The 26,565-nt window shown below is 36.1% G+C and overlaps 2 protein-coding genes across 3 annotated transcripts in view; both read right to left on the minus strand.

Moving 5' to 3' along the window:
- On the minus strand, positions 1-22,071 carry npc1 (Niemann-Pick disease, type C1). Its single transcript, XM_058755983.1, has 25 exons — positions 21,844-22,071; positions 18,186-18,317; positions 16,698-16,804; positions 16,300-16,460; positions 15,235-15,402; positions 14,869-15,118; positions 14,384-14,469; positions 11,147-11,514; positions 10,738-10,964; positions 10,175-10,275; positions 9,214-9,316; positions 8,871-9,060; positions 7,531-7,713; positions 7,191-7,305; positions 6,400-6,527; positions 6,011-6,145; positions 5,681-5,770; positions 5,396-5,586; positions 4,265-4,380; positions 3,822-3,951; positions 3,291-3,491; positions 2,469-2,700; positions 2,216-2,329; positions 1,929-2,091; positions 1-1,254 (listed from the first exon to the last, which is right to left on the minus strand). The coding sequence occupies exons 1-25, from the start codon at positions 21,949-21,951 to the stop codon at positions 1,175-1,177; spliced, it is 3,879 nt and encodes a 1,292-aa protein (XP_058611966.1). The 5' UTR covers positions 21,952-22,071; the 3' UTR covers positions 1-1,174.
- Positions 22,072-23,575: 1,504 nt separating this feature from the next.
- The window catches only part of egfra (epidermal growth factor receptor a (erythroblastic leukemia viral (v-erb-b) oncogene homolog, avian)), a 57,600-nt gene continuing 54,610 nt past the window's right edge, over positions 23,576-26,565 (minus strand). For both annotated transcript variants that reach the window (XM_058749132.1, XM_058749123.1), the window contains exon 28: positions 23,576-25,570. In XM_058749132.1, coding sequence (XP_058605115.1) covers positions 25,215-25,570 — 356 coding nt within the window. In that variant the 3' untranslated portion in view covers positions 23,576-25,214. The remainder of the gene's footprint in view (positions 25,571-26,565) is intronic.

The raw sequence follows: 26,565 nt of genomic DNA on the forward strand, positions 1-26,565 counted from the left end.
TTTAATACAAATTAGTATGCATTTTATTTCAAAAATTCTTCAAATCAAGGACTGTTACCCAAAAAGCACAAACTTTAAACTGTTAGAACATCCGTGAGGCACACATAATCCATCTTTAAAAAACAAACGATTACATTTCAGATATGTCCATGTTGCCAATGCCAACCCCCGACAGTCCATATCAATCCAAATTTATCTTTGTAAAAAAATAACCATTTATTTGTGAGCAAACACATTTTTGCCTTATACACGTCGATTCAATAGTGTTACCCCCAACACGTTTATGAGGTACAAAACCTGTTTTAGCAGCCTTTCTAAAGCTACATTGTGTTAGTAATGGAAATAAGCAGGCAAATCCTGAGGAACACGAGTTTAAACCAAACTGCAGTGCTGAAGCGTACTTGCGTTTTGGTTAATTAAACCTCAGGTTAGCCTAGTGGTTCAAGTCTAAATGTATGCTAGCTCTCCCTTTCTTAGCATGTCAATGCTAATTAATGCAGCACAGCATGACTTCGTAAGTAAACATTTTAAAAACATAAATGTTTATCGTGTGCCACCGCACCCCATTTTCCCAACTTAGTTAATTAGCTAAGACTAAAGTGGTTTTAATGCCTGAAAACCACAGAGTTCAGGTAGCGCTAACAGCAAACTGATAGCCGTCTGTGTAACATGTCGTTCTTGTCATAGCATCACGATAAATCAAGAGATTGTCCATCATGGCTCATTGTCAACAGTTCTTTCCTTATTTGTGAAGAAAATAAATGAAACGCACTAACACAAAATGAGAAGAAACACACAAATAAATAAAAAGGATTAGTTACACATTTCTTACATTCATATGAAAAAAAATTTGCATTTGTTGTCTCGGTTGGTTTACCACAGTGACTGCTGCGTTATGTGCGGTTTTTGATGTTTACACACATTTGAGGAAATTACTGTCATCTTTTCCACATACAGACTCTCCTTACTGTATCGAGTCGGTGCTGAAAGGATCTTCTAAGCCTATTCTTCAGAGTTGAGGTTTTTGGTGGATGTTGAAAGGGAAAGCTGTGAAAAAGGCCTTCTGTACACCCGAAGGGGGTCCTGAGTTAAGTCTGTTGAAGTGTGTTACTAAACATGTAACATGGAAATGAAAAGCTGGCGCTGTTTACTGCCGTTCACCATCACAGAGCTGTTAGTAGATAAGCTGCTCTCTCTCCGTACCCACAAACCTCTTGCGAGCAGCCATGACTTTAGCTTTATTTGCAGATGGACCTGTGAAAAAGAACGAAGGGGAGAGGCTTGAAGAACTTCTTTTTTCTTTTGGCACAATCCAATTATTTAATTTAGAAGACTTTATGTGGCTGGCTTCAGAAGTCTAGGGCCCTATAAAATCCAAAAAAATTATTCTGTTTTAACTTTTACTGGATTCCTTTTTATTTCCCGTTTTCATTTTTCTGTATTTTGTTTTAATGGTCAAATTAAATGTTAGTAATCAAAAAGCATTTAAGTCATTAAACTTCAACAATTTATTAAACTGTTAACAAATTAATTTGAGAGGGCCCTACAAAAACGGTTTTATTTTTTTCTCCGAAATCCTGTTTTCACATTTTAATGTCTGAATTCCATTTTAATGGTTTAATAAAATTTGAATAATTTTATAAAACGCATGTCTAATCAATTGAATTAAGACAACTTTAACCATAATAAATACAATTTACATTTTTTTTTAGAAACTGTGTTGTCCGTTTAATTTATTTTTTTTTGGATTTATGATCTAATACAAATTTATCAAAAACAGTGGTAATTAAATGAAGGGATGAAAGATTAACAATTTCATTTTTATAACTGGATTTTGAGAATCTGTCTGTTTTCTGCACCGTGGAAATCAAGGGGCTTTTTTAGTGCTTTGTCCTCAAATTCTCAATTGTAGGTGAACCACTTCTTACCTGCATAACTGAGTAATACAGGCAGAAAGATGAGGCCGTGAGCGGCTCCTAGCAGGACTATTGAGAGAAACATGCGGAAGTAGAAGATCTGGAAGATCTGGGATTTGGACAGGGCAAGAATCAGGATCCCACCGAATTTAGTGAGGGTGATCCCACTGAACACCTGCGGAGTCAGAGCAGCATGTAAGAAGGCACTTCATCGCACTCACATGATGTAGCTTCATGTTTGACAAGAATATGTTTGTGCACGTCACATTCATACAGCAGCAGCAGCAAACATCACTCACAGAGCTGCCCATGTGTGCCAGCGCCTCCTCTGCCCGATCGACCCTCGAGCTCCTGGTACTGACAGAGAAAGCCCTCACAATATGACTGCAGAACTCCACCGATATGCCGCAACACTGCAAAGGAAACAATTATGGTAAATGATGTTAGCAAGCACTGCTAATAAAGTGCTTCAGTAGTGAATGTTATATGAAGGTCACAAGCTTCAACAATCCTGTATTACCAATTCCATGAAACACTATTTCTTTAACTCACCATGACAAGGTTGACCAATGAGACCGCGTTGAGGCTGATATCCCACAGCCACATGACTCCGAACATGTTGACCAGGATCATGGCAATGGTGAAGGACACCAGTACTGCCGACCACAGCTCAAAGCCCAAAAGCACCGTAGACACCACAAAGATGGCCGCCAACGACACACCAAGGTTAAAGGCAGTGTCATTGATGATCGTGAGATACTGTTCATAGAAGACGTAGAACACACTGTCCATGGGGGGAAAATAAATTTAAAAACAGGTCAGGGGTTAGTATATATGTGTGCAAAATATATAAATAATATTTTTTGGTACACATACCATAAATGTGATGCTATAAAATAACCAAACTTTATGCTAATTTTTACAATATGAAAATTCCTCAGGAGGCATTATTTTACTGTGTGACTTTTTCAAATATTTAACTATGAAATAAAACTGATAATCCCAGTATTCATTAAAATAATGTAATAAAACATTGAAATTCCTTACAGAAGTGGTATGTTAGGCTGCTAGGACCTGCAAGACTTTTGGCACAGTTAACACTCACCCAGAGGAATAGAAAGAGGGCTGCCCTACATAACTGACCCTCATGAGGACACACTTGTTTGCATTCAGAGAGTTTCATGTTTATGATACATTTGCACAATATCACCACTCTTAATAGAAGTAGGTCACTAAGTATGATTTTTTCCTGAACATTCCATGTGACTTAACTATTAAATCAAATATTTAAAAAACAGCAGCATTTTTATTTTATTTTAGTGAAGGGCTTCACAATAAGGATGTGACAATATTCCATGTTCAAGGTGTGTTTACCTGTAAGGGAAGACACTATAAGTCTTGTTTTGTGGCCCGATGGCCTGCGTGATGTTGTCGGTAAGCTCTCGTGCCATCTTCAAGGCGTCAATGAAGTCAGATGATGTTTTCAAGATGGTGTGATAGCTCATGAAGTAGGTGGCACCTACGTCAGTGTTGTTCTCTATGAGATCCACAGCAGTGCTGTATGCAGCATGACCACTGCATGGGAAAGAAAAGGAGCTATTAGTCAAAACAGAGATTCCTAAACTTTTTTTTGTGAGCTGAATCCACTTGAAGTGGATCTATCTATAATACTTGATCATTGTACCCAACATAGGGTTTTACCAGTATGCCATAAACACCTATGTAACCAGAATTCTGAAAATTGCATTAAATTAGCCAATTAGAGATTGCAATTTTGGCAAATGCTTGGAAATCTTGTGTAAAATACAAATCAGACACAAAACAGATCATTAAATGGATGGTAGACAGATACTGGATGCACAAGATTTATGGTAAATCTGATCAATGGAAATGATTTAAACTTACCCTTTTCCACACTTGATATTTGGGATGTCTGAGAGAAACATGGGGAGGAAGTGCATGAATTCAGTACCATTAGGCCTCTGTTTCCCACTAGGGGTCATAGGTCTGCAGTGAACACAGGTCTTATCCACCACTGATGAAAAAAAAAAAAAAAGCATAAGCATAAAAAAAATAAAAAGGATATAGGACAATAGTTGTATTTTCATTTTTTTGAAGAACTATCCACATAATTTGATACTAAAAAATGCTTTGATTGTGATGACATTCACATATATCATGACACAATTTCCATTTAAATATATTTAGGTTCAAAGACCCAAGAATAGTGTGATCGGTACAGTGGCATCTGAAGTGAAAATTCAATAACGAACAAACACCACCCTGGATAAAGGTCCTCTGGGGCAGTGGAGGTCAGGGCTCTGTTGATTCGGTGGATAATGGTTTACCTGAAGCATTGCAGAACGCTCCGGTGGCGTTATAATATCTGCAGCAGGAGGACTGCGGATTCACCCAGTCAAAGTAGTCATCCAGCCAGGATGATGGAACATTGCTGATCTTAGTACTAAAATTACAACACAAAATATGTCTATATTGATCTGACAAAAGTTATTCAAAAACTGAAAGCAGGTGGTAAAGAGCAACATTTCTGGGTATTTCCGACACTTACATGACTGACAAAATAAAGCCAAACACTGTTTATTGCATGGTTATTATAGTTAACTAAAACCAAAAACAATTTAGTTACTTGAAATAAAAATGTAAAAATAATTTGGTTTACTAAAAACAACAAACAAAAATTAGATATTTAAAAAAAATAAAAAACTATAACCATCACATTTGCCGGTTTTCCATTACAGATTTGCGCAAAACTTTTGCGATATTTTATATACGTAGATTAAAAAACCTACTGTGAATTGATGCAGTTCCCATTAACTGATTTTATGCAACTAAAACCTAACTTTTTCCTCTCACGATTCGCAAAAAAGTCACGGCATTGGATGTTGGTAAGTTTACGTGTATCGCAGGCACTGCACTACCCATTTATAAAAAAAAAAAAAAAAGTCTTTAGTGAAGTAGTGTGGAGAACTGCTTCTGAAATGTGCCGCGGTGCAGCTGGTATAAACAGCTGTAATGCACTGCAGTCGAGTGCTGTGTAAATAAGGGGTTATCCAAGTATTTATGGCAACGAAAGCCCTTTATACTTCAGAGTGGCCACGTATGAGGTGTTTCTTGGAGGTTCTAGTACATTAAAGGAGGATCATGTGCGTTTTACCTCAGGCGACCTGTAAATACGAAAAAAAGAAATTGCAGTTTTGTGATATTTTCTTTTGTTGATTTTGATTGTAAATTTTCCTTTTTTGGATTGCCTGAAAAACCACCTCATGCGAGCGTAAAAACGTTTTTGCGATATATGGGAGCTTTTGCGAAACAGACGTGTTTCATTTAGGTGTATTTTCAATTCACAATTTCAATTTGCGCATTTTGAAGTGTAATGGAAATACAGCTACCGATACCAAAATAAGACTGAAAGCACTGAACTTTTTCTCACTGGAAAGGTGTCAAAAATGGTCACTCACTAGTTATTCAAAAGCGATGCGGTATAAATTTGCTGGACTAGAGAGTTGCTGTTGCAGCCCACTCCGCCACACACCGCGTTCTGACCCTCTAATGTTTTGTAGTCATGTCCGTCCTCTACCACAAAGTAAACTGGCGCCCCAGTGTGCAGGTACTCACTAAGATTCCCAAAATAATCCAGCACATAGGAGTCCTGTGAGACAGAAAAGATTCATGTTCACAATGACCCCTTTCAGGTTCTTCAGAATGCAAATAGGTGCGAAAGGACTGAATAGGTATATACGTACATCAGGCATGGACAATCTCTGATCGAGTCCAATCTCCACTTTATTAACAACGGCTATACTAAATGACAGCATTCCCACAAACACAGCAACCTGCAAAAGAGAATCAAAAATTCAGAAAAATGCCAAACTTGATGGTAAAATCTATTTGTACATCATTCCCATGTTTATGTAGCTTAACTGTTATACAGTAGCAGTCGCATCACAGTTATTCATTTATTTTATTTAATTATTTGCTTTATATTATATCATTCATAATGCATTAGTGTAATTTAAAAAAAAAAAAAAAAAAAAGAATACTATTTCTATTTTGTCTTGTTTCTTTACACTTACCACCAGGGGGCGCACCCAATCCTTCAAGATGAAAGGAGCGTATATCTTCTTAAAAAAGCGGAACAGACAACCTTCTGATTTTGCCTGCTGTCCCTCAGACAGCTTCACACAGCACAATATATCTGGACGATTTGCCTGGGAAACAAATAAGAAGAAAGAAAGAAATTTCTTACTACTGCAGAAATAATACTACTACAGTAGGTAATCAATCACTGTTTTAAGTATATTAAAAGCTAAACATGATAATTAAAATAAATTAATAACTTATGAAATATGTTGCTGTGAATTATAATCTAATATTAAACCTACTTTATATTTAACTTTTTTCCCTGTTCCTCTAATTGTTTTCTCCCACAGATATAGTACTGGTGTGAACTTTGACCGCTCACCTCTTGTCTCTTGATGTCCAGGCCCAGCAGAGACACAAAGCAGCTGATCTGCAGAAGGAAGTCAATGAAGACGGCCAGACCAGCGAATAGAGAGAACGTCCTCACTGCAGGCATGCTAGACAGAGCACCTGGAGACATATGTAAATAGGAAAACTATAGTCATCTGGAAAGGGAAATGAGAGTCTCACTTTATGAAAGATCCTGTCATATGCAATGCATGCTGACAGATTTTCATTTTTTTTATATTGCACAAAAACGTTTTACACATTTTATACTAATACTTCTGCAGGAAAGCACTTAAGAGGCCCCAATTTTCTGCTAAGGGGGACAAAAAAAAAAGAAAAAGAAAAATATAAATTAGTTTTATGTATAATAAATAGATTTAATTATTTTATTTATTACTTTTAACACTACATCAGCAGCAAAAGCTTAATGGAGAGAAAATTAATGATTTAAAAAAAAAAGTTTAAATGCAATGCATCACATATCTCGGGAATAAAAACAGCGCAGTCCAGTGAAATGTTTAACAGTCATAAGAGTTTGACAAGGAAAACATGGTGGTTCTTCATCTTTCATGAAATTTGTAAATCTTGAATGACATAAACTGCACCCGGTAAAAACAACTTGACCACACCTAAATTTAAAATCATTATTTAAAAACAAATCAAAACAAAACCCACATTCTTATACTAGCATTTATTTCATGTAATTATCGCAGTGTCATGCATCCCATTTCATCTGCCATTTGTTCGAAATTAAGGAGTTAAATTACAAGTCTGAGGATGGCATACCTAAAAAGAAAGCAACAGTCTCAGAGAAGGAAGAGAGGAACATGCTGGGAGCCACCTCTCCGAGGATACGTCCAATCTGCTGGTGAAGCTCCTCCTCAGGCATTCGCTCATCCCTCTGAAGAAAAATAAATAAATATTACTTGGCAGTTTTGTGAAAGCAAACAATCTTATCCACCATCAATCTGTAAAACACTGCAGTGAAAACATTACCATTTAAAAACAGGAACTAAAAGGTGCTTGTCTGAACTATTTTAGTGGAATGAGTCAGTTGACATTAACAATCAACAAAAATGGTGTCATGTCTGTGCAGCTGAATCTACTCTCAGGAAACACCACCCACCTGGTAGGTTTGTACAATGATGAAGATGTTGTCCACACCCACAGCCAGCACGAGGAAGGGAATGACCTCAATGACAATAAGCGTTAGAGGGATGCCGATGTAGCTGAAGATACCCAGCGAACATGCGACTGAACTCAACACGATCAGGATACCGGCGATACCCAGAGAGATCTTAGAGTCCACCTGTGAAACATATACAAATGCAGCATTTAAAATAAGCACACTAAGTGCAAATAGCATATTTTCTTAGCAAGAGATTCTATTTACACTGTTAAAATAGCAAAATTTTCTGCGATTTATACTACTTATTGCAAATAGTGGCAATTATCTGCATCTCAGTATTGTAGTACATTATAAAACAGTACCCAATAATAACGTATTGAATGTAAATTATAGTTTTAATTCAAATTAGGCTATTAAATGGATGCCACCTTATTGGGACAATAAAGCCCTCCCTACACCTACCCGATACTTTATTTTCAACTTTTTGATTATTTCCATTTTTATTGAGAATAAATGCCTTTCCGATGTAATATGAGATTTGAAAAAGGAGAAAAAAAGTTTGGCAAAAGGGTGATTCGAACTCGGGTCGATCGCGTCAAAAAGCACGCGCCTTACCATCTACGCCACTGAAACTGATGTTGAACAAGTTTCTTTTTGCAGTGCTGACTATCCCAATCACACATTGGTGGGCGGAGTTAGTGTAAATAGCCTTTGCCAACCAGGCAGACTATTTGCACTTAGTGTAAATAGACACTCCCTTAAAATAATTAGGACATGCAAGGTCAGCCTAATGATGTATGCACAGGTCACACAGTCAAGTAAAAGAACAAAACCAAAAAAAAATTAATTAAAATTAAATGTGTCGATTGTGGCACTACATTTACAGTAGAACCTTAATGTAGTGCAGATGCGGAAAAGAGCTTAAGCATTGAAGAACAGCATAGCCAAGCACTGAAATTGTAAGTGTATATTGCTTGTATAAGTGTATAAGGTTTATAGCATATTCTTTTGAATTAAGCAATATCTATATTAGTGCTGTCAAACGATTAATCGCATCCAAAATAAGTTTGTTTACATAATGTGTGTACTGTATAAATACACAAAAAAAAAAAAAAAACACATATACTTATTTATTTGTGTGCATTTATTTTCATATAATTCATATTATATATAAATATATAAACATAACAGTTTTCTTAAATATATGCATGCGTACATAAATAAATACACTAATCTATAAACTTCATTTTGCATCATTACCAAACAAACATTTCGAAATACTGTCACAGCATCAGAATTAAGGCCACATTTAGAATAAAGATATATGAGGGTCTTACCAGCACAGTCCAGAAGCTGTTAATGTGTCCCAGAGCCAGTGAGATGTAGACAAACATGATGACGTAGCTGATGACGATGGTGGTGACATCACTGTTGCTCTCGCGGTCGATCTCATCTTCAATGCTGCGCTCCGCACTGAATGAGATGGTCAGGTTGGGGTTGTCATAGTTCTTCACAAAGTCGATAAACCTGTAGAGGTATGGGCAATGGCGGTTACTCCTGAATGTATTGTATGTGACAACAAAAGAGTTGCTATTCTAGAGCAAACTATTCATTTTAATAACGGTTTCATAAAATATTCAGCCATAGGATATACTAAACAGATCATTTAATCAAACCTACACTTTCTCCCAAGCTAAAGCTTTGCCTAATTTGTCTGTGTCATTCAGGTAGTTGTTGACAGGAAAGGTGATCACTAGAGCTGTGGCGTTGTTGTAGGCAGTACCTATATATATATGAAAGGGACAAAACAGAAAAATTAAAGTTATGTAAGATTACAATTGGGAAAAAAATAATAATAATTACACAAGCTAAAAGAAAGACCATTACTATTACATACTAGATATGATCTGTGCCAAGAAAAACAAAATAAGAAAATTACAAAAACACGTTAAGACAGAAAAAAAAAAACCAGCATTCATTAGTAATATAGCCAGTAAGAATGTTCTTCCAAAAGCACCGCCTCAAGTAGAGGTTTGTTTTAAAATTACTAATAGAGCAGATTTGACTTAAGTATTTGTGTTTTAAAGTGTTTTTAATTTTCTCTTTATTTATATTTACAATTTGTGTTAGAAAATATTTAAATATACTGATCAAAACTTTGGGGTAAACCTTTTTTAAAGAAATCATTATTTCGTTAAGCAAGGATGCATTGAATATACTGAATGCATCCTGCAAAATTGTTTTTAACACTGATAATAATAAGAAATATTTCTAGAGCACCAAATCAAATCAGAATGATCATGTGATATTAATGGCTGCTGAAAATTTAGCTTTGCCATAATCACAGGAATAAATTACATTTAAAAATATTACAATAGAAAACAGTTACTTTCAACTGTAATATTTCACAATTCTTGGTAAGAATAAGAGACTTTTAAAAACATTTTAGAAAGATTTTGCCTTGATGATGATAGGACATGCACAACGGCGCTATATGCTGGTGCACTGCCCACTAAGCTATTGGCACAGACTAAAAACATTTTTAAAATCTTACTGACACCAACTTTTCAAAAGGGTATGTTACCAAAATGAGATCACAATGACGTCTATTGTATTTTATGTTTATTTCAGTCAAACTCACCCTCATATCCACCAAGAGCAAGCCAGGGGAAAACTGGTCCTCCAAATGTACCCATGCAGGCTTCATGCAAGAGGCTCGTGTCATCCAGGGCCATGGGAGAACTGGGACAAAAGCAAAAGATAAGAAACCATGAAAAAAGGCATATTTAGAGTTTATTAGGTTTAATTCACATTTAAGTTTAACAAATACATTCTGAATGACAATAGAGTGCTGGAGGGAAAACATATTTTTGTATTTTGTTGAAACAAGGTAGTATTTTAGCACTTCCAGTTCCATAGTCCTGAAGCCAATGGGTTTTTCTTAAATGCCCGAATTAAGGTCTGTGGCTCACATTATTCTACAACATAAAATATCTCAGCAATTTATATATATTTTTTAAAAGTCTGAATTGCATTTAGGCTTTACAATTCATAAAAGTTCATTTGATAGTATTGTCATGAAGAAGAAAACGTGTATAAACTGTTGTTCTGAGCTCATTTTCTGCAGGGAATCAGGGTAATAATAAAATTACATCACCACTGTATCACTCTATTAATCCAAAAGATTAATTTAAAAAAGCTCACCTGACACAATATAGAAAATGAGTGTGGTAGTCAAAGTAGACCAAGAACTCATCAGCAATCTCACTATCTAGGACTTCATGGCTGTTCTGGAAGTAGTTTAACACACTTAGGATGGTACAATTGTCATTGTAAGGAGCCAGTGGAGAAACACAGATGTCTTTAAGAGTAACCGTCTCTCCCTTATATTCAGCTGTTAGGTTTGTGATTTCTGTCTGAAGATCCAACACCTACATCCAACAGAGAAAGAGTTGAGTATGGTGCATGGAGGATTTATTGAATGATTAAAACACTAAAAATATTATCATTGTGAATGATGCAACTTAAATGCTTTCAAAAATGACAGTAAAAATATTTTATAATGTCTTCAAAAGTATTTGGACACTTAGGTCACAATTAAAAAGTGACTTGCCTGATGGAGGAGTGTTATGTTCAGAATGGAGGAGAAGTTGATGTTCGTTCCAGAGGTGGATTCAAACATGAACGACGCATTCACCGGCGTAGTGATGATGAGCTGCTCGGTGCGGAAAAATGGTCCAAAGTGCTGGTCGAAATAGTCCTTCTCCTGCCTGGCCCTGCTGCTCGGAGATGACCAGAGCTCCACCGGGTCGGTTGTGATGCGCATGTAGGTCAGTCCGGCCGAGCAGATCGACACCAGCACCACGCTGGTCAGGATCACGGTTAAGGGGTGACGCACACACATGGAGCCCCAGCTGCTGAAGAGAACGCGGAGACAGTTCTCAAAACGCTCGCCCAGTGTCTCGCAGTACGTAGCATCACCTAAGAAATATGGAGGACATTCAGTGAGGACCTGAACTGAGAGCTGCTATTCTGTGGAAAAGTGTTCGTTTTGTTGGATGTTAACAGAGATGTGTAAATTTCAACATCACTAGTGTAAACAAATGCAATTGCAGAAATTACTAAATCATTCATTGAAATGAGCAGTTTCCAGGGCATCTTTTTAAAAATCGAATTCAAGACCTGCACAAATACAGTTCTATAGGTCCATACAGAACAAACCCATACAATCCCAAAAGTGTCGAATTGTTGAATAAAGTCGTTATTTGTGTTTTATTTCCGTACAAAAAGTATTCTTGTCGCTGCATTATGTTACGGTTGAACCACTGATGGCAGATGGAGTATTCTGACGATGTCTTTCATACTCTTCTGGACCTTGACAGTGTAATTTACTTGGCAGTCAATGGGACAGTCACAAGCCTCCCGGTTTTCATCTAAAATATCTTAATTTGTGTTCCAAAGACGAACAAAGCTTTTACGGGTTTGGAACGACATGGGGGTAAGTGAATAATGACAAAATTTTCATTTTGGGGTGGAGTAACCCTTTAATCTTTTCTTTCTGTGACAGGGAGGGCCAAAGACCAGCTGTAAGAGCTTATCTTGAATTAAATGCCAAATACAATTTTTTACAGAACAACCAAAATATCAATAACAACAAAAACACTATGCCTAAAATAGGACTTTTAGTATAAACAACCTTAAAATACTCCTGGGGCCTGTTCTTCGTACGTCGCCAACTCAGTTAGCTGGATTTGATCGTTGACGATTTTGCCTGATCTTGGATTGGTCGGTTCTTCAAAGCTCATCCTGGACATCCTGTTATAGCAACAGGTCCGTAAACTTAAACCTGCTCGGGAGGTTACATTATTTAATGTAAACAGGATTAGATTTTTTTTAAGTGGAATTAATACTTAAAATCTGTCCCAGCCACCGCTACTTTATTAGAAGTGTAGCCTACTGATCCAGGGACAAGAATTTGAAATAATAATAATAATAATAATTAAAAATTATTTTGAAAGTAATATAATATTGTTGTGTAGCCTATAATACTATAGACACAGCCAGTTTCACTCATTAATATATTTATTCATGATAAAATAATAACTTTATAATTGTATTGGAGTCTTACACACATGCTATACAGTTAATCTGAGGTGTGCATTTATTTGAGCGGTGACAGATTATGGGAGTGGCTTGATGGAGCGCAGGAGATGCAGATAACTTCATCTTGACCCTTAAGAATCTTTAATTAATGCTGTCACGTAACAAATCTGCTTCAAAGATAAAATAATATGAATTGCTAATTACAACATTAAAATAAAAATGTAAAGCCTGTACAAATACTAGAAATTGTGAATATAAATACTTGGGAATCATGCAACAAAAAAACAGTGTACATTTCATTTATCTAGTTTTGTTCGCTTGGCTGTTTCCTTATAAAGGTCCAGAAATGTGTCAAGTTTTTCATCAGGTGTCATTTTTAAATTATATGATGCCATTACGTTGCTGTCTTGCCGCCAGCCAATCGCTGCATTGCTGATCATGGTTTCAAGTATCAATACATCTGCCCTTTTTGAGGAACACAAGAACGTGCAGTAATGTTAGACAACTTAATCCAGATATTTTAATCAAATCCGCAAATTCGTTTGAAGAACCAAATTAGCCAGAGATCAGTTATCAAGATTATAAGATCTGGAATCTTTCAAATCATCTCAGATATATTAAGCGAGGTATGAAAAACGGACCCCAGGACTCTTATATTAAAATTTCTATGCATCATTACTCGCAGCTGCTAATTCAAAACAATTAGGGCCAGATTTACTATCAGCTTGCACCAATGCAAACCCTCATTTGGCATTAAAAAACTACTGTCAGGATTTACTAAAGACACACAGTGGGAAATTAGCACTGAAAAGGTATGGACAGCTTTTTTGAGACTCACTTTATTGAGTATGCATTTGCAGGAGTTTCTCTTTCGATCTGTAAATTTATGGGAGGAGTATTTAAATGAATGCTCATCAATTCACTGGTATTTGCGGCATTATTTAATGCCAAAAAAAGCATGTCATAAAGCAGGTGGTAATTTGCACAGCTCTTGGTAGATCGAGCTGGTCATTATGGAAATGAGATGTTGCGTCTGTTTTCTTTAATGTGCGCATTGTCAGAATTTTCCCCTTCCATCAGCGCTTTTATGGAATTTCGCTCTAACGCTAATTTGCCCTGTTTAGTAAATATGGCCCTTAGTGTGATAAAATGCACTTTCAAGTCGTGGACTAATGGTTAGAGAGTCGGACTCGTAACCCAAAGATCACGGGTTCGAGTCTCGGTACCGGCCAGGATTGTAGGTGGGGGGAGTGAATGTACAGCGCTCTCTCCACCATCAATACCACGACTGAGGTGCCCTTGAGCAAGGCACCGAACCCCCAACAAAAAGTGGCTGCCCACTGCTCTGGGTGTGTGTGTTCACTGCTGTGTGTGTGCACTTAGGATGGGATAAATGCAGAGCACTAATTCTGAGAATGGGTTACCATACTTGGCCACATGTCATGTCACTTTCACTTTATGACTGCTCTGAAACGGTGAGCGTGAAAGAAAACACAATAGACAGAACCACCCTAATCTAAGGTCTTTTAAAATGACAATTAAGACTTTTTTTTTTTATAACATATGGCATATTTAAGACATTAATGGAGTTTAAATTTGATAAACTGAATTTAAGACATTGAGACTTTTTAATGACCTGCAGGGACCATGATTTTAAGAACACTCGTGCCCTCATCTGCCACCAATGTAGTTAAGAGTTAAAAAAAAAAAAAAAACACACATTACAACAATGCAACAATGCACTTGCCTACAAAATCTGTGCCATCTGAGTTTATGGAGTGGGGCTGGTTGCCATCAAGAATTGGGCCATATTCAGATGTGACCATCCTCCTCCTGTAGTGAGAAAAAAAAAAATTTATATTTGCAGATTTCAAACAACAATTATGTATACATATGCATCCCTCATACTGTACATTTGATTAAACCTGCAAGTTGATGCTTAATAATTACTGGGAATCAGCAGGAAACGGGCAACACAATAGTATACTGATGTTTAACACGCAATACAAACTATATTTTTTTTATGTTCAGTGCATTTTAAAAATGTAATATATTGTAACTTTTTACTCACTGGTTTCACTTTCTTCTGCATTGAACTTTGGTGTTTTAAGTGATTACATTCTTAGCGTATTTTTAGTTTAGGTGGAACAGAAATTGCTGTGTGCGCAATTTCACCATTTTCCCCTCACAAATCTCTAATTTCATTGATTAGTGCATGTTTAGGTCAGTTACCTGTAACACCACGACCCCAGCACAACTCCGAAGAAAATGCTGAGGAAGGCTATATAAGAACACCACATGATGACGGTCATGGCGTCCAGGCCAAGGATGGTCCAGGGTGGAAGGACTTGGGGGGGGACAGGTGTGGCGCTACACGCTTTACTGCAGTCCTGACATGAGCAGGGCCCCGAGCCGTCATCCAGAGACTGTGTACAGTTAAACGTCACATTGCTCATGGGAGTCAGGCCTGTGACGGGTACATCTGGGGAGACCAAATTGAAAGTAATAAAATGAGTGGATTACAAGCAACAATTCTGCAGTTTTTATGAGTTCAATCTCAGCAAAGTGTCTTGTGATTCTGAAAGTGTTTGTGTGTACCTGAGAAAAACGGGTCAATAGCGAAGGGGACTTGGCCATTGTCGATATTGAACATGTACTCGATCCAGTTTTTGGCAGTACACTGGCTAGCGTCTCTCCCGCACAGCAGACTGAGGGCTTTGACATTGGTGGAGGGGGCCTGAACATCACTGCAGGCGTTATACATGGCTGTAGAGAGACGTAAAAGAAATGATTATGTTACATTTGTAACCTACAGTAATTTAAAACAATAGTTAGTTACAGTCCTATAATTTGTTCGGTTTTCATATAAGACATAAGTCATTTAATGCAAGAGTAAAAGTGGTTTTATATAAGAGTACTGGGACATTTATATAACTTCACTTGTCTGCTTTCATTGTGTTCCAGACCAGTATATGCAAACAGTGTAGAGCGCAAGCAAAAGCAGAATTAAGTATTTTTGCCTGAGGCAAGGAAAAAGTTTTTGAAAGTCAAGAGTGTTGGTGTTAGAGTGAGATTGCAACAGCAAGCAGGAACAGACTACAGAGTGACTACAGAATGCTTTGAAACGAAAACAAGTCCTGATATGACCTGCTTTTAATACTGGACAAATAATAATAATAATAATAAACAACCTATACATTACATATCCTGAAAAACAAGTCTATCAATTAAAAAAGACATTATTATTAACAATTTAATGATAATAATAATTATTATTATTACTATAGAAATAAATGTATCAACAATAAGCAAGTAATACATTATTAACAAATAATAATAAGTTATTAATGTTGTTAGTAGTAGAAGCAGTAAAAATTAGGGGATATTAATTACTAATATTACAGTTAATAAATCCCTATTACCAAGAAATACGTCAAATTAACATTTCTTAAATCAATAAGAAATGCTTTAAAAAGTAAAAAAAAAAAAAAATAAACACTTATTTGTTCCTAATGTGTTTTAAATGTAGGTACCACTGTGGTACCACATGGTCTGTTTACCATTTCTGAATTTAGGGGTTCACATTCACATAAGTCACTTCTGAATCAAGTATCTGAATCATCAGTAAATTTGTGATCTTCTCCTCTAATCACTGTTCCTCACCAATGGCAAAAGTCTGGCTGATATAGTAGGACACCTCGTTCACATTAGTTTTGCTTTTGTTAAATGCAGAGAACTGTGTGGAATTGACGAAATCACTCTGTCTGGGACTGCAGGTAAGCTCGCAGAACAGGGTCATGAAGTTGAAGAAACATGCTGGACACCTGTCACACAAAAACAGAAACAACTTACAGCTTCCATGAAGTGCATGTTATATTACTGCCATAAACCAGGTAATTATCCCAATGTAAGCTGTGTCAGACAAGTACATGCTATTTGATTTTAACTGAAAACATGACTTGGATTAATAAATAATCTGCTCGTCACTCAATAATGGGTCAAAGTTCTTATACCACACAACTATCTTACAGAATATCTTTAGAGATATATATCGGTCATACCTGGACAGGTACTGAAGGGGGATCTGAATATTGTTTTTCAGTGTCTTGAGCTGTTGGGTGTCACAGCAAACTCTGTTGTCCCCATAGACCAGTCCTGGGCACAGCTCCTGCAAACAAATGATTTTGATTTTCAATCATTCAATCAATCAATCAATCAATCAATCAATCATTCTCTTAACCGGTTCTTAAAGCAAAACGTAATCTATTGCAAATAGATTCTGGTCAAATTGAGTCAGGAAAATAGAAAAAAAAAAAAAAAAATGCTGTATACTTAAAAGACCCTTCTTTTTGAATTTAATCAAATTTTAGAAAATCTAAATAAAATTGAAATACAAATAAAATGTAAAAATACTGTATTACAGCAATGAGAATCACCATGAATATGAAAACAATAGGATTGGTCTATAAAAAAAAAATCATATTTAATACTTAACATAATATTTAAAAATGAACACTCATTAAACACTCTTTTTCTTTAGATTTTGGGGCAAAATAGGACCTGGACATATGTTTGTGATCGCTTTTGACAACAATTTAAATAAAATCCTACTTGATTCTTTACTAACTGTTTGTCTCAAAAACGGGAGAATGCTTAAAAATAGCTAAAAACAGAACCTCATTTTGCACTTGTGTTTAGTGGCACTAGTGGCGTAGTAATGACCTTTCCTTTATTTATTTATATAGCGCTTTTAACAATACGGATTGTGTCAAAGCAGCTTTACAGCATCAAATAGGAAAATAGTGTGTCGGTAATGCAAAAATTACACACATCACTCAATCTCCAACATTCAATTTTCATTGTATGTGCATGTAAAGAGAGGTAGCAGGAGCACTGAAGTGTTCCCTACTGTAGTCTATAGGACTTTATGCATTCCTAAGATTTAAAGTACAGGAAACGCAAAGTGTGACGATCACCCATGACTGAACAGTGTCTGCTCATATTGAATTCTTCAAACATTGATTCAGATTTTATCATTTATTTTTTTTCCACTTTTTAACGCCATGCCAGCATCAAGGCTATTTTAGGCTTGTATAACCTAAAATACACCTTGTAAAAACAACTTGGTCATGCCTAGATTTAAAAATACTTCTCTTACACTAGGATTTGTTTCATACAGCTTATTTCTGTGACATTCATCCCATTCCATCTGCCACACGTCATTAACGTAAGAGTTTATCACAGGTTGGACACTCTGAAATATTCAGGTTGAGGGCCTCTTTTCATTGATTCTAGACTAGAGTATTTTTCATTGTGAAGTTTGACATGCGAGATAACAGAAAGAAAGCCCTTTTCCAAAGGTCAAAATGAAGTTATGTTAAAGAAAAAAAAAAAAAAGTCAGTTTTTGGGCTTTACGTCATACAGGTTTGGAAAGACAGGGTGAACAAATAATGGCAGAATTTTCATTTTTAGGTGAACTCTCTCATCTAAACACTATGAAGCGTCTTGAACAGCAGACTAGTGGTTCTAAAGGGGCATGCTCTCTTACCTGTAGCAGATCCTGTCCTTCCTGGTCAGGTAAAGGTATAGGTGGGCCTGTGTAATTACAGTTTAACTTCTTCTCTGGAAGCTTAGGAGAATTGCCACATTCACCATACCAGATACAGTGCTGGCCATGCACCTGAGCAGACACACATGAGAAAACAATTTAATAATACAATACAATTTCTCTTCAGTCACTGAACCTATTTCTCTATACTTATGTCAGCTTTTAATAACTCTTCACACAGAGTGAGCACAACGGCAGTCTATGTGGGTGAATCTATGCATAACTGAATGACAACAATTTTCAAATGATGATTTTTTTCATGCTACCTTTTGTTAGTGGTGGTGGTGTAGTAGTTATTGTTTTATAAAGTGTAAATAGTTTTGAAAAAGTGACCCAGGCTTTTTAAGTGTGCCCTAACTACTGTATAACAAAAACAAAAAAAATTTTTTCAGATCATCATTTCTCTGCTTTGAACATCTGTTTAGCATGATATGTAACCACTGATGTTTAAAATTAAATGTTCCTCAAAATCAGGTTCCTTCCCTTTTTCAGTTTCATTTACGGGGGTTACTTTCAAGACAACAGACCTTATTGTCCTCCTCGAGACTTACACTTAATTTCCTGGAGGAAAAAAAAAAAAAAAAAACCCTCAAAACTCATCAAGCTACCACATCACTAATCCAGAATGGCATCTCAGTGAAACCAGAGAAGTGTACATTCCTCAGCTATTTCATCACTTTTTCAGTCATGTGACCACAAATCACAGATACGTGTGCTGCATTCAGAAGAAATGTGTCTCCCCCCCAAGTCCATTTTCAATTAATGTGATCAAATTCAACAATGACATACTGTGTTTAAGATCAACAACAATTTGATTTTAAAATGGTAAACAGTACAAAGTGTTACAAAAGGTCAAGCATTTAGACCGAGTAACTGTGAAGCTTTTGTTGTGCTGAACAGTCTCCACTCATCTGAAAACAAAAGAGCGTGACTGTGCATGTGACTGAGGCTTGTCCCATCTCTTACGCAGGAAACGTTAGGACGGCTGAGTCATCATTTTTACCATTCCTTTTTCCTGTTATGCTGAACGACAACAAGGCCAAAGTTATGACTCACGTATTGACATGACAACAAAACAAAGGGTAACACTTTATTGTAGGGACCAATTCTCACTATTAACTAGTTGCTTATTAGCATGCATATTGGCTGTTTATTAGTACTTATAAAGCACATACTAAAGCCTAAATTTTAGATCCATTAATCCTACCCCATACCTAAACTTAACAACTGCCTTACTAACTATCGATAAGCAGCAAATTAGGAGTTTATTGAGGCAAAGTCATAATTAATAGAAAAAACTGGACCTTAAAATAAAGTGTGACAAACAAAGACCTCTGAAAATCTGCAACACCACATACAACTTGAAAAGAATAGATTTGATTTTACCTATTAAGAACCTGACTGAAAGGAAATATAACAGACTGAATTTACCCTTGGCATTGTCATCAATCATATTCATTTGTGACCATGGACCACAAAGCCAGTCATTAAAGTTCTTAGCTATGCATATTACTAATTAAAAATTAAGTTTTGATATATTTACTGTAGAAAATTCACTAAATATCTTCATGGAACATGATCTTTACTTAATATCCTAATGATTTTTGGCATAAAACAAAAGTGGATAATTTTGACCCATACAGTGTATTTTTGGCTATTGCTACAAATATACACCAGAGACTTAAGACTGGTTTTGTCGTCCAGGGTCACATTTAGGTAAAAAGTGTCACTGCTGGATTAGTCAGTCCATTAGAAAATGACAGATAAATGCAAGTTGTACACAAACAGTTCCTAACATCTTTAATCCAGGTCACTACTAAATTTAATTTACTTTACTAGTCTAACCAAGTAATAATAGACCAATGTATTGGTTAGGATGATTAGTAGCAATTTGGAGATTACTGTCTGTTTTGAAGACAAGGTATGGCTGATTTTGAAGTTCTCTAAAATCTATGAGTGCTTTCTGTTGCATTTTCAAATATATTTATTGAATAGTCTTGACAAGGTGTGAAATAAACACACTGGCTATTAAAGTGCATTATTTTGTATTTAATTTGACTATAATTGATTAATTACTATAAATGATCGATTATTAAAGATATTTTTGAATGATTTTAAAATACTGATATATCTCAATATGCCAAACCCAACAAAAAAAAATGTTTAAATTGTAAATACCACAAGACATGATTTATGCAAAATATGGTTATTTGACAACATTACTTTCTATCTGACTGTTCTGACATTTCAACAGATGAAAAATATGCAATGTTGTTGTCGAGACTAGCACACTTGAGTCTTGGCCTTGTGTTGACAGTTTGTAAGAAAATGAAAGAAGAGAACATGTTGAACAGATCAATATAAAATTACTCCTTGATTTTTTTGTAGTATTGTAACCCGTTTGTCTCAATGTCCAGGAACTGATGTACAGTCCAAACACATTTTCTGTCTAAACTTTGAGGGTAATTTCAGGTTTTCCTGAGTCACTGCTTATTTTTAGCACAGGTCTTTCAGTACTTATTTTGACAGACCAAGGGTATTTTTAGATAAGAAGCGAAAGCAGTTTCACAAACTGTAAAAATTGAGAATCTATTAGAAAGCGGATGCTATTCTTTGATATTTATGCAGACAGAAATAGGAAGAGCCCAGCTAGAATCACTTGGTTACCAAACACTATGATGTTTTTCTTCGGTTACTAACATAGAAGTGAGCAATCATATTCTGACTCACGGTCATGAGCCAAAAGGATGTCAAAAGACCACTACATGAGAGAAAAAAAAAAAAAAAAAAAAAAATTGATTTGTTTGGATTAAAGGCTTCAGATTAGACGTGAAACATTAAGAATTGGGTCAAACAGAGAATGTGACATTTTAAACAACATGAGATTAGACTTGGACATCATTCGCAAAGAAAGAGTCCAAAAAAAGATTTACAAATAAATCAAATGCATCCTGTTTTATTGATGGAAAAGTTAAATGAAAGCAAAAGCACATGAATTTGAGCTTCAACGGATAATCCCCTTTCTGCATCTAAACCTAGTGAGCTAACTTACCAGCCTTGACAGCATTTTTTGGCCATCACAAACCTAAAATTAAAATCGAAAATTCGGAACGCGCCCAAAACAAAGCTGCCAAGACAGGTGTCTCAGTAGGTTTTGGGAGTCATCCGATGTGACGTAATGCAAAGGCGCATTTGACTCATCCTAACAAAAAGCGCTGTTTCCATCCTTCAAAAACACCATAGCAGCAGTTCTAGTTTGCTAAAAGCTGATCTTGCATGTTAGATCATGTGCTGCCATGTAAATCTGCAAAGACTGGCAGATGATTCACATGATGTAACAAATCATAATTCCTCTGTCCACAACTGGAGTTTAACAACAAGAAAAGAGCCCGTTTCACACATTTAACGACAAAGACACATGACATGCTTTTAAAGCCAAGCCTTTTGACTTAAAAATACACATAATCGCTTTTGGGATTTGAAGAGACATGATCTGACAACTCTTGAAAACTGTCAGGCGGGTTGAAGTTTGTGCTAGGCTACAAATAGATACGTTACACTAGTTACAGTCGCAGCAACAAATAATCGCCACACTTACCCACTGTGATAATAAAATTACGGTCCATGAAAGACAGAAAAGCTGTTTTCTCCCCGGCAGAAGCATCGCTCCTCTGCCTCCAGAGCTCTTCTCTAAAGTAACTCTCATCTGCTGGGCTGAAGCTCTCTTATTTCCTGTTTTCAAACACAGTCCAGCCTTCCTCTGAGTGGATATTCGTGGGATTCGGCTGCTGCCCCCTAGCGGTCTAGAGTGTGTAATGCAGCGCCACTGAGAGACTCGAATGCTCTTGTTTAATGTAGCAATGACATCTAGAGGAGGAATGTGAGAACTGCACCTAATATGGCGACAGCGTGCCTCGTGAATATTAATTAGGAACGTGACGTTGTTCAAGCAGGCCTAGTTGATTTGCTGAAAGGTTAAAGTTACGACAGGACGCGTGATTGACAATATTAATATTCATAAGCCAAGCCTGTTCAGTCATGTTTTGATACAGTATTTTACTTTCAAGAAGATATTAAAATTGATGTTACATCTTTATCTACCTCCAGTAAAAAAGGCAACTCAAACTTTGAATATATGCTCACTTTTTGGTGTTTTTTTGTATCATTTTTAAACATTTTCAGAACTTGGAACGTTGGCAAACATTCTTAAAGCATAATTTTGTTAGCTGTGTCTAAGCCACCAAAACATTGGTTCTTTAACCTGGGGCCTGTACCATGAAGCTGGATTAGCTGGCTAGCCAGGTAAGTTTCAGTTTAGCTTGCGCCAACTCTGGGTTTTAGGTACCATGAAAGTAGCTTGGCTTTTAGCTGCCTTCATTGCCATAGTAACTTACACTCCACAGCTAACCTGCTCCGGGGCAGGTTATGTTCTGAGTTAGAGATCTCAAACTGAAATTGGACCAATCAGATGTGAGCTAACTGACACATGTCTGACACAAAAAAAGTCACTCTCCCAGTTTATCTTGCTCCAAATTAAAGGTCACTAGTACAAAAAAAAAAGTTGGTCTGGCCTTAATGATAATTACATTATTTTATATTATTTATTTAATTATATGATTTATATTATTATTAATCCATTACACACAAGCTATTTTAGTTTAACAGTTATTATAAATAATTTATTTTAAATGAATGTTAATAGATACAGATTGTATATAATATAAATAAGTTGTAGAATCAATAGATAATGCTTTAAAATGACTGTGACCTTACATGTTCGAGTCTCTATCGCTGTATATTTCCAACAATATAAACTAACTTAAGTTTCACTTGTGACTGCACTGATAAAGCAAGATAATTTATTTTATTTGTCCTCTTTCATGAACAAGTACTTTTTCATTGTAAATGCATTTAAATGAATCATATTTTTCAATCTTTTAACCTTTAGCAAAATCTTTAACTTTTAACCAAGGCTTGTGATTGGCTGTTAGCCACTGATGTCACACATTCATGTGCACATGCTCCACAAACTCAGGATCAAAGCCTGAGTTAACAAAGAAAGTTGATGATCAGCATCATGGTACCAACAAAGCCGGATCGGAGAGGTTTGGTTTTGTCAACTCGAAACTAATCCTGTAACTCTAAATTTGTTCATCTACCATCATGGTACAGGCCCCTTGTCTCTTATTTACATGTTTGTGATCATGAAAGTGGGTGACATACATAACTGTTGAGTTCAATCATGACTACTGATTAGAAGTAATGATTAAAACAGCTGATGAAATTAGCCCTTATTAGATTGACTGACGATATCATACGCACAAACCAACTCTTATAAAACAAGTCTTTATTGATTTTACTTATATAACAAAGGACAAGAAAGAACATTGTCACCATATTTGGAGAGCAAATGCAAATTTTCAAAGGAATGATCAAAGCAAGAAGGATAGTAAATTTAAGATATCCAACCACATTACTTTGTTTTGTGCAACATAGCCATCATAGAGATCAAGATATGTTCTGTCTGTGAGATACGTGTCAGATTCATTGAGTTGCTATTACAAAAGTCAAGTAGGTACAGGAAGGTGAAAACACATGGACAAACAAACAGAAATGGAATATATGAGTCACCCCATATGTGGTTTTTATGACAATGGATAAAATACTCTGTTAGATACAATAATGCAAATGTCAGCCATATATTACAGTTCTGTACAAGTACCAGTCATATGTTGGCCTTCGGACGAAGCTGAACCTATCCATACACAGATCATCGTCACAGTCCTGTCCACACAGCCAACATTTCCAGCAGAAACATAGCAGTTAAATCTCAAATTTGACTTTCATTCACAGCAGAGAGGAATTAAACAACCTCTGAGTTCAGCTTACTTAGTGTTTCCGAAAATATTTGGACACTTGAGACACTTGATTAAAGATGTATAATGGCTTTGCATTAGCCTATACAACACAATATTAAAACAAAGGGCATTTAATGGTCATAAATATATCGCAAACACATGTTTATTAGGTTTTTGAAGTATGAAGTAGTAGATACACAACCTTTCAAATGTTTGGGATCTGTAATATGCTCACCAAAGCTGCACTTATTTGATGAAAAATACAGTAATATAGTAAAATATTGTTATAATTTCAAATATCTATTTGAATGTATTTTAAAATCTAATTGATTCCTGTGATGACAAAGTTTTTAGCAGTCATTACTCCAGTCTTCAGTGTCACATGATCCTTCATAAATCATTCTAATATGCTAATCTGGTTATTAAGAAACATATCTTATTATTATTTTACATTATTTTAATTAATGCTGAAAATGTTTTTTTTTTTTTTTTTAATGAAAGTTCAATTTTTTTAGTCTTAACTGTCACTTTTGATGAATTTAAACTTTGCTGAGTAAAAATACAAATTCTTCTTCTTTAAAAAGTTTTGAAAGATGCCACTTACTTTAATACTTCGTATCTGATGCAGTGGATTTTTAAAAGTGACTTAAGTGTCCAAATACTTTGGTGTGACTATATCTTTAAAAGTTTCATGATTACAGACATTATTGAGCAGTACAATGGTGTAACTTGTTTGCTCATTTAAAACATTATTAACATGACTGAAACCAGGTTACTTAAAAGCAGTCTTTACATGTGTGTCAACAAGCTTGTTTCATGATATGCCATTTCAGCACACCAGCATGTTTCCACCGGCATCGACGTGGGATTCATATCCTGTTGTCATTCATAGCCACAGTTGTTCGATCCAACCAAGTCTAGCTCAGAACAAAACAAGCATATTTGAAAGGTAGCCCAGGTTATGAAAAGCTCGTTCTGTCCTTGACGGCAGGCATACCTGTCTGACAACTCGGCAAAATGTTTGCCTGCGTATCCGCTATAAATAGATGTCCTTCCATCTTTATCTACTGTAAAGTGGCTCATTTTAACAGTTACTTGTCTCCATAATGTGCTAGTGCACTTCCAGCCCCATGTATTCTGCATTTTCCGCAGCCGGCAAGTGGCCGTTGGTGTGTGTTTTGAGCTCCAGGGGGCAGAAGTCCTGCTGGTAGTCTGGGTTGTCCATGCTGTTCTGGGGGTTGAAGCCCTGTACGCTGAAGAACGGCTGTTTGGAGAGGAGCTGCATGTGGGACGTGTTCAGATACTCAGGTGGGGCGGCAGCAGTGGGGCTCTTAAAGCAGTTCAGATACTCTTCCTCAGTTTCGTCCAGCGCTGATGAAGAGTGCGGAAGTGTGCGGGGGGGTCCGGGATGTTGGTATATTGGGTTGGTCATGCTGGACATCAATGATTCATTCTGGTTGATATATTCTGGGAAAGAGGACAATATGGGGTTAAATACATCTAGATTTTAATGAACTGCTAATTAAAATAATTGATAGAATAAATTTTCTATCAATTATTTTAATTAGCAGTTCATTAAGATCTACATACAATAATACCCTGAGGGTATTAACATCTATTAAAGTTATTGGCACCTAAATTCATTTAATTACCCTTATGACATTCCAAGTCCTATGTAGGCTCTTAAGGAAAGTGGTGATGAAAAGAATTAGAAAGGACAAATTATATCCCAATGCTTTTGCGTTTTCTCATGCAAAACCTTTATGATCCCCGCAGATCCTTTGTGTTTGCATGCAAAAGTTTTGTGAATGCCTGAAAACTTTATGTTTGCTTGAGAAAGATTTGTGAGGGGCCGAGAAACTTTGCATTCACTTGCAAAACCTTTGCACCCCCCGAAGAAATATTGCGTTTGCTCACATAACATTTGCTTTTTCCAGAGAAAGTGTTCGCTTGCAAAAGTTTGGTATGCCTTCAAGAAACTTGTGAGTGAATGCAAAGTTTCTAGGGGGAATGCAAAACTTTTGCAAACAAACATAAAGTTTCTTGGAAGAGTGCAAAACTTTTGCGAATGTACGCAAAGTTTCTTAAAGGAACGCAGCAAACAAACGCAAAGTTTAACGCAAACAAACACAATTTCTCTTGAGATGGAAAGGCATTGAAATATAGTTTCTTCTTCCATTCAGTTTTTTTTTTCCCCCCATCACAATATTCACACAACCTTAAATGACTTCATTATATATTTTGAAAAAGGTAAATTTGAACATTCTGAGATTATTTTTTTGTAACAAGAGACTTAAAGGGATAGTTCACCCAAAAATGAATATTCTGTCATCATTTACTCACCTCAAGTAGTTCCAAACCTGTATGAATTTCTTTGTTCTGCTGAACACAAAGGAAGACATTTTGAAGAAAGTTTGTAACCAGGCTGTTTTGGGGCACCATTGACTTCCATAGTAGGAAAA

This window comes from Onychostoma macrolepis, chromosome 02 (genome assembly GCF_012432095.1).
Source record: "Onychostoma macrolepis isolate SWU-2019 chromosome 02, ASM1243209v1, whole genome shotgun sequence".
Taxonomy (NCBI): domain Eukaryota; kingdom Metazoa; phylum Chordata; class Actinopteri; order Cypriniformes; family Cyprinidae; genus Onychostoma; species Onychostoma macrolepis.

Coding starts and splice junctions, on each gene's coding strand:
- npc1 (XM_058755983.1), bottom strand. CDS start 21,951: ATGAGAGTTACTTTAGAGAAGAGCTCTGGAGGCAGAGGAGCGATGCTT. Junction 7,714..8,870: donor ACAGCTTCTGGACTGTGCTG/GTAAGACCCTCA, acceptor TATGTTTCACAG/GTGGACTCTAAGATCTCTCT. Junction 3,492..3,821: donor AATATCAAGTGTGGAAAAGG/GTAAGTTTAAAT, acceptor TTTCCCATGCAG/TGGTCATGCTGCATACAGCA.